Consider the following 8,772-nt stretch of genomic DNA (forward strand, 5'->3'; position numbering starts at 1 on the left):
AGTGTATCAGAGACCACAAATCATTTTCTGAACTTGCATGCTTCAGAGAGTGGTGTAGATGGCAGATTAGAAGGCCCTTCTCCAGCAGCTGCTGGAGGCTTCTGCAGAAATGTCCTAAGTGCATCTGGACAGTTATAGAGTAGATTAGCCTGATTGTTACTGTACAAGCAAAAACATGTATCTGCAGCAGACAGAGAAGGACAAACAATTGCTGCAGCCTGCACACTAGTGGTTCAGCATAGCACATTATTACCTACTTGTGATTGAGGTTGCACTACGATTTAATGATTACACATGCCCAACAATATGTGTAATCATTTGTCCATATTGGTCAGTGAATTTCAGCACAATAACAACGGCGCACCTCCAGCATGTGGCGCTCTAGGTGACTGCCTATATGGCCTATGCCAAGAGGCCTGAGTCTATTATATTAGATTTTTATCTCATAGTTTTAGTAAACAACAGTCATACATTTTAGTCACCTTTAAGTCAAAAATGTTTTTCTAATGTTCAGTTGTGACAGAGGTGCAATATAAAGCATTCTGACTGAAAACAAATTGGCATGGTTTGTGCACAGCTCAGGACATGAAGGCTCTACAGCGGGTGATCAGAACATCACTGGTACCCACCTGCATCTGTGACATTGGTGAGGTGAGATGTCTGCACAGAGCAGATCAGACAGATTCAAAGGTGGTTTCTTATATAAGCTGTTAGATACAGTGGGATAGTTAATAAACAGATGGACTAAACCTCAATATGCCACCAATTACAGGAGTGCATTACCTGCCTGGGGTGGTATCAACAATGCAGCAAACCAAAAACAAAACATCACATCTGCGTCGTCTTCCTGGGATTGCAAAACTATATATTTTTTATTATTATATATTTTGCAGTCAATCTACTGCGTCCCTCTTCCGATCAGTAGGTGGCGGTAATGGTCGTGTAAGCTGGTTTGCAAACCGCCAAAATATCCAAACAAGACGAAGAAGAAACTACATTGTCTCCATGGCAACGACAACTACCCATTAGCCGTGCACTTGTTAGCTTCTCGTGGTAGCTGTTATTTACAATATCGACTGTTTTTTTACTGACACTGGTGTCGCATACTTTTGCAAACGCTACTGGCGGTTAGCTAACTTAAAAATATTCACGCCAAGAACGCAAAAGACAACAAAAAACTAGATATGTTCTACCTTTAGCTAGCTAACGAAGCGTGCTAGCTAGCATAAACCCAACAGCGGTTTCGTGAATGTTTACGTACTGAGTGTTAATGGCAGACTGTTGGAACACAGACACCGGAGAGGCCGTGTTTTGGACTCGAGATGTTGTCAAAAACTTGAGAATAAAGTAAGTGGATGATGGTAACGTCACCATTAGCTTAGCTACAACTAGCATTGACCAGAGGGGTGGGGGCTTACAGTGGACTGTTGTGTTATTTCAGTGTGTGTCTTTGCTTCTGCACACCTTGTGGTGAGCTCCCCAGTCTCAGGACACGTTATTTCACGATATCTATTTGCTTTCCCCGCTTCAGGGTGCGTATAGAGAGGGTGACCTCCACAGCAGCCCTCTCTCAGCACCTCCAGTCGCAGACTCGAAGCCAGCAAGACCGAGGAGCTATTGAGCTGGAAACCCTCACCTCACAATGCCAGACAGGTAACGCAATGATTTCTACTGCACGGAGATGGACTGACGGTGATGGTCAGAGGAAAAATCCACTGCTGGACAGTCTAAGTCGTTTCACTTGTCTATATTAATAATTTATTTGTCTCTTGTTTGCTTGTACTCATTTGTTTCATGACTTATATCAACTTGCTTCCTTTGCTTGATCTAAAGAAAACAGTGGTTTTCCTGCTTGACAGCTGAGCTGTTGCTGGCAATTAACAGCAAGTACTTTTTAATTTAGAAATCATTGTGGGTGTTATTCAAAACAAAATATGTCTTGCTTTTGTTAATAAATAATTCTTGCATAAGGTCAAAAGGGTAAAAAAACTAAAGACAATACAAGACAACATTTCAGGAAAGAGAAAAAAAAACAGACAAAACCAAAAACCCTATGGATAAAGCTGTGCTAACATATACACATATATACATTATATGTCATATACTGTATATTGTCATTTCTGTTACTCTCTCACCAGATGATAATGAGGAGGAGCTGGTGGTGGGCTGGCAGGAGAAACTCTTCAGTCAGGTAGGACTAATAGTTTTTAGTACCATCATCACAAAGCAAATTATAATAAACTTTCTTTCGCTCAGATTTCTTTAGATGAAAAAAAAACAACAACCTAGAGGTCAAGAGATAATGCTCATTTTAAATTGCCTTGCAAAAGTCCAAACGTATCTCTCATTCTCATGTTTATGAACCTCACCTCCTCACCATGTCTCTTCGTCTGCGGTCCCAGTATGAAATGGAGCTGTTCCAGAATGAGGCAGCATGTCAGACCCCTCTTGACCGTCAGTACCACACAGAAGTCAAGGCTCTGAACAAGGCCAAGGGGCGACGAAATCACAGAATTTTCACATACACTGATCATGACCGCTACACCAGCTGCCTTCCATTCCAACAGCTGGTAGGTTATTCATATCTGACCAGCACACAAATCAGGAGAGTCTGTTTCCACAATTCTTGTCTGTAACTGTTTTTTAAGTCACTTGTTGTTTTTTGATCCTGAAAACAGAACTCCACTGAATTACTGACCACAACCAAATCCGGCCCCACATTCCTGGCTGAAAGGATGGCCAACGTGAGACACAGGCGGCAGGACAGACGCACCATGTAGGTGCAACAGCAGATCATTTATCTTATCTGAAAGGATTTATTACCCAGTCCTGCATGGGAAAACTCTGTATTCTGTTTGCCTTAAACAGGGATGTGATAGGATTGTCTGGCATATTTTGCAGGGATTGTAGTGTCCCAAAATCAAAGATCATCAACTGGGAGCCCACAGAGGAGTTTGTGAAGAGCAGTCATGTGTTGACTACTACCATGCAGACCATGCACATCATGGGAGACCTGAGTCCCTCAGGCAGGTAAGACTATTAACACAAAGCTGACCATTTCCATTCAGCTCAGCCTTACTGTCCCACATGGAGGCAACAGACACAACAAAACAAGAATAATCAGTAACTTTGAGAAGAATGTGGTCGCTCTGTAAAGTAGAGCTGCAACTATAAGTAAATCAATTGATAAGTCGATCAAAAGAAAATTAGTTGCCAACTATGTTGATAGTCATTATAGTGATTTTTCAAGCAAAATTGTTCAACATTTGCTGGTTCCAGCTTCTTAAATGTGAGAATGTGTTGGTCTTCCTCATCACTAATGATAGTAAATGAAGCATCTTTTGGTTTTGAACTGTTGGTTGGACAAAGAAGAAACTTTTAGGATGTAACCGGACTTTTTCAGACTAACGATAATCAGTTAATAGTGAAAAAAATCGCCCGATGAATCGATAATGAAAGTAATTGTGTGTTGCAGCCCTACTCTACAGCTGTAATTTACACCTGGCTGAGATCTGAAAACAATATGAATGACACCATCTCTAGATGTCGTCTGGCCCATTTCATAGCATAATAATGGCAATGTGTTGTATGTGTATTTACACCTGCATTAACATGATTTATCCTTATTTTTCCTCCCAGGTAGAAATGTTCATTTAATACACAGTATAAAAGGTTGTATTCTAACATTTAGGAGGGACTTGACCAAGTGAAGGAACCTTTCGCTATAGCAGGTTTCAGCATAAATTAATCTCCAACTGTGGATGTTGTGTGGTTCACTGGTGATATTAATCTCTGCATTTGCTTTCTCAGGCTGGGCCAGAAAGAAAATGAATGTTTGCTGGTAACCATCAAAGCAGATGGCAATGGAACAGTCATTGTGAAACCTGACTTCAGTAAAGGCAAAGAGCCCTACAGGCAAGTTCACTATGTGCCTGGACACTGCATGTTGCTCCATTACTGATGGATACTATAACATATCAACATGTTTGAGAACAACCGTTTGACCCGGTAGTCCTATACTATTAATTTTTATGAACTATGAACTTTGGTCGAGACCAAAATATCCCAACAAGTATTGGCTGGATGTGATGTGTTGTATGTCTTTGGACAAGTTGAAGGAATATCAGCTGTGTGTGTGCTGCTGTGCAGGATCGTGACAGGCGGGGAGAAGAGAGACGTTTGGCGTCTCACTCTGGAGAACGTATCCACAGCCATGAAACCCGAGGAAAAGGAGAGGGAGCAGAGCATGTACAAAGATGTGAGTTCATCTCCATCACATTCCCTGCAGGCTCAGAGCAGAATTGAAGAGTGTAGCTTGTAATGTTCATGTTCATACTACTGACTTTTTTTTCTCTCTGTTTCCAGCTGTATCTACGACACAAGGAATACCTCAATAGCCTTGTCGGACAGGACTTTGAAATGGTAAGTCATTTAATGAATTACAATTGGAGCTGAACTTTATCTGGAAACGGCGATCAGAGCCCATTATATTTTCACAGAGGCCAAGCTTACAAAATGGTTTGTTTACTGTTGTATAGAACAACAATAAGCAGCAAATCCTCACATTTCAGAAGCTGGAATCAGCACATTTGATATTTATGCTGGGAAAATGACTAAAATGATTGATCAAACATTACTGGACAAAAAACTAAATGTTAAATTAGCTCACGTTGTTTTTATTTTTGCTCTATTTGACAAAGGCTTTTGGACTTACTTTATGTCTCTCCCTTAGCCTCCTGCAGGGGTTCTGCGTTACCTGATGAATGGCGAGATAGGTGAGTAGGAAATCTGCAGTCATAACGACTGTATATATTTCTAAAATGCCAATCATTTAATCTGCGTTATCTTCTCTTTACCCAGTCTCGGCCAAAGGCTTTGAATTTGATAACTTATACATCCACTTCTTCATGGAACTGCCCAACAGTAAGTCACGTACAGTACTGTATATGACACCATTTTCATTGTGATACATGTTGAGATAATTATTTTAAGTCAATTAAACTACATTAAATTCGACAGTTCAACTTGTATTGTTCTTGTTTGTTTTAAGACTGGTCCAGCTTGCCATTTCAGTCTCTCTCGGGGGTTACACAGACCTGTCGAACCAAAACATTAGGGAAGGTGTGTATACTGTAAGATTAAGTGGTGAACAGCCTCAGAGCATGCCTTCTGAGATTTATTAAACTCTCAACATTCTCTCTGCCAACAGGAAGACGTAGCTTTCTTCAGTTACCCCTTCAGTTTTGAGGCTTTCTACATGTGTGAAAAAGAGAGCGAGGGTTAGTATCGGACATTGAATATTGTGTTTAAAGACTTTGTTTCCTGCATTAGGTAAATGTTAGTGATTTTGTTTATTTCAGTGATGTATTTAAAAGATAAGACTGATTGCGTGAGTTTTCTCCTTATTTCAGAGTCAGTTCCCCAGTGGCCTGTGCTCTACTTCAAGGTTCTTTCTCTGGACTCATGGCAGCGCTATCGAACTGAAGGCTATGGCTATCTGCTTTTTCCTGCCATTCCTGGTACGCTGTGTACACTGCAAAATTGTTGGATTGGATTAGCGCTTCAACGAACAGTTATTTTCATTACTCATTAATCTGATTATATTTGCAAAAACAAATTCCAGAAAATGTCAGAACGGAGTGAAAATGACAGCAGACAGCAGCACTTCTCTGACTGTTTAGATGCTCACAACAACAAATGTTGTACAATTTTGCATGAAAAATGACTGATTGATTCAAATGATCAAATACTTGTACTATTGAACTTTTTCAGCTCTAACGAAAGTGCATTTAATGGATTTTTCGTCCAGTCCTTAATTACCCACATTTCATATATTGTGTGTGTGTCAGGTAAACATACAGTAACATGCCATACATGGAGACCCCTTCAGACGGGCACAGTCTCTGCTCTGAGGCGCTTCTTCATTGGAGGTTCTCCAGAGCTTGAAGACCACAGCTATGTCAGAATACCAGGGACCTTCAAGGTAAGCTCAAACCTGTGTGGAGATAAAGAGGGGATGTGGACAACTGAAGCTCAATGTTTTCCCTTTTTTTGCCTTGTTTCACCTGGATTTTATGTTGACACACACTGAATAGTTTTACTAAAATATCTGAACTTAAAATAAAATATGAATAAACACAAATTATGATTATATTTGAGTACTGTATCAATACTGTGCACAGTTTCATTCATGTAAATGATGCTGTTGATGCCTAAAAATCACATTTATTCTATTCCAGTTAGCATTGTTGTTAAATGAATTGTGCTTTTTACAATTTCTTTGTAAAGATTATAATCATAGCATCTCTCCTCAGATATTAAAGTTACTTTGTGGAGTTTCCTTGTAAATAAACGCAATTCTGGTCACGTTTAGTTTTTGTCACAAAGACATATCAGTGTGTTTTGGTACAGATTTCCCTCCTGATGCATTTGTTACACTAGATATTTTGGAACCTGCGTTGTCCATGTCCATGTCCATGTCCATGCTATGTCAATGATGATACTGATACTTCCATATATGGCTGTAGGGGGAGAGGCTGAGTCGCTTTGGCTTTTGCACTGAAACCACAGGAAGTGTCACCTTTAATTTGCACTGCATCCAGCAAGCCAGGTAAGCACTAAGTGGACTCGACCCATAAACTACATTTGTGTGATTGATTTGCTCTGGATCTGCATCTTTAAAAATCTATTATTGGGTCCTGATGTACACATTAGTTTCACTACAACATCTGCAAAATCACTCCAGTCTCCAGCACCACAGTGAATCATTAGGACACAAGAACAATTATTGTACACTCTCAGTTGTCCCATGGCTCTACATTTGAAGATCAGGAGTGAAATGTAGGCTCTGTCCATAGTGTAGCTCATTTTGCAAGCTGTTTTGTAGAACATATTATACAACATGTAGTTCTGACCAAGTAATCTGATTAGCTCGCTCTCTCGTGTAATATTGCCTAAATTAATTATTTGAATTCTTACCCCAGATCTGTAAACATAGCACATCGAAGGTGACTCACGCACTTTAAATATGTCAGTATGGTTGTTTTTAATTCCTTGTACCGCAGCTGTACAGTGTGGTTCAATGTATCCATGTTTTGTATGTTTCAGGGCCTTTGTTGATGCCACCATGTTGAAGAAGAGGAGGCAGAAAGTCTTTGACCAGCTGGGAGGATTTAGTCAGCAAGGAGCTGTTTGCACCATCCTTGGTAAAAACACTGTCAAAATTAGTTATTGTGTCTTTTCATGTAGCTTAGGATCTGGAGGTTTAAAGTTCAGCTGTGTGGGAGATCAGCTCTCAAGTTTACAGGTTTGTTTCAGTGCTTAAGCCAAAAAATATTTAGGATGTGGATCTCTGAGTGATGAAGCATTTGTATTAAGATTGCTTGGTTGTAGCCATGGGTCTATGGTTTATAAGAAAGGAGGTTTGGCAAACTGTTGTTTATTCATATTTATTCTCTCTGGCAGAGGCCTTCCAGAGGGCCAGAAGAAAGATGCAAGAGGCCCGAGAAGCTCTTCCCAGAGATCTCATCAATGCCACCTCTCAACTCCAGATCGAATCCTCTGCGTAGGTGTGAAAAACAGCGAAGGGACTGAAGCCAGATGACTTAAACGTACTATTTTGCTGATAAGAAATGAAGCAACATTACTAGCAAGGATGAGCTGCCGTTTAAAATATTGCTTTACATATCATATACTGTGGCAAGCGACAAAGAAGAAAACAGTTTCTGATTACTGTTTATTCTTTATAAAGACATGTCGGCAGGTCTAATAATCGAGCTTAACATGGATTCATGTGGTGATGAGTAAGGGCAAAGCCAATACGCCTTTTAAGTATTGTATCACCACCTAATGTATTTTATGTACAGTCACTGTTTGTTTCAGATTTGAGTAAATAGTGTAATTTTCAGAGTTATATACAGTGAGGCTTTTGGAAACTGTTGTAACAGAAAGTAAAATACTTTTTTAGATTTGGATTGTATATTTTCTATTGGTTATTTCAGACAGAATCATTTTTGGTGTATAATAAATGTTTTATATAAAGTATAAACACTATTTTTGTGCATTCTGTTCCTCGTGATTATAGCCATTTCATTCATCTATGTTATCCAACTCAAACTTATATTTACACTATATTTTCTGTAATTGCAGCTGAGGGCAGGATAATAATAATAGTTTCTCAGTCCTCTCCATGTAGTTACAACTCAAACTGCAAAGCATGACACTGTATTATTAATACTTTTACTTCAGTAAACTGTCTGAGTACTTCTTCCACCACTGCAAAAGAAAAAAAGCTGAATGTAGCGTCACGACGAGACCAATCATCACCAAAAACATCTGTCCTGCAGCCTCCGCTGTGACTGTCAGGACATCACCAGGACCCCGGCCAAGGCTCTCCTCTCGTGTTACGTTCACTTGTATGGGGAAAATGTAGGACAGTAAGCCGTCACGCCTGAGATCCGGTGGTTTTTAAATGTTAAATTCAGTTTTTAGAAACAGCGATTGCACTGAATTATTTTACTCCTGAGCCTATCGACAGTGGATCATCGACACGTAGATGATAATGCGTGTTGTCAACGCCTCTGGTGACCTTGGTGTGTCCGGCCCTTTACATGCATGATACAGGACAGTGCCTTCTTCATTATTCGCAGTTAAAAAACATATGAACTCGAAGTATAGCCCTCAATAAAGTATCGCTTCTTCCTAATTTCTCCATGGCACGAAACACCTTTGTATGCAATTTTTCCTAAGAGTCTTGACTCAAGAGGGAAGTTG

General features: G+C 39.9%; 1 protein-coding gene across 1 annotated transcript; it reads left to right on the plus strand.

Annotated features, from left to right (window-relative positions):
• The first annotated feature begins 1,005 nt into the window (after positions 1 to 1,005).
• Positions 1,006 to 7,800, plus strand: mks1 (MKS transition zone complex subunit 1). Its single transcript, XM_084374637.1, has 18 exons — positions 1,006 to 1,347; positions 1,532 to 1,653; positions 2,139 to 2,191; positions 2,403 to 2,570; positions 2,679 to 2,776; positions 2,902 to 3,030; positions 3,811 to 3,915; positions 4,150 to 4,258; positions 4,366 to 4,422; positions 4,733 to 4,775; positions 4,861 to 4,923; positions 5,051 to 5,121; positions 5,210 to 5,279; positions 5,412 to 5,519; positions 5,850 to 5,983; positions 6,528 to 6,610; positions 7,108 to 7,205; positions 7,465 to 7,800. Exons 1-18 carry the CDS (start codon positions 1,271 to 1,273, stop codon positions 7,566 to 7,568), a joined length of 1,692 nt encoding a protein of 563 aa, XP_084230763.1. The 5' UTR covers positions 1,006 to 1,270; the 3' UTR covers positions 7,569 to 7,800.
• Positions 7,801 to 8,772: the final 972 nt, after the last annotated feature.

The sequence above is a fragment of the Pagrus pagrus genome (genome assembly GCF_965226575.1).
Source record: "Pagrus pagrus genome assembly, chromosome: 14".
NCBI lineage: Eukaryota > Metazoa > Chordata > Actinopteri > Spariformes > Sparidae > Pagrus > Pagrus pagrus.

What these genes read in the sequence shown, in the direction of transcription:
- mks1 (XM_084374637.1), top strand. Translation starts at nt 1,271, where the DNA reads ATGGCAGACTGTTGGAACACAGACACCGGAGAGGCCGTGTTTTGGACT. An exon ending in CGGCAGGACAGACGCACCAT is followed by an intron (nt 2,777 to 2,901) that starts GTAGGTGCAACA and finishes CATATTTTGCAG; the next exon opens with GGATTGTAGTGTCCCAAAAT. An exon ending in AGCTGTTTGCACCATCCTTG is followed by an intron (nt 7,206 to 7,464) that starts GTAAAAACACTG and finishes TCTCTCTGGCAG; the next exon opens with AGGCCTTCCAGAGGGCCAGA.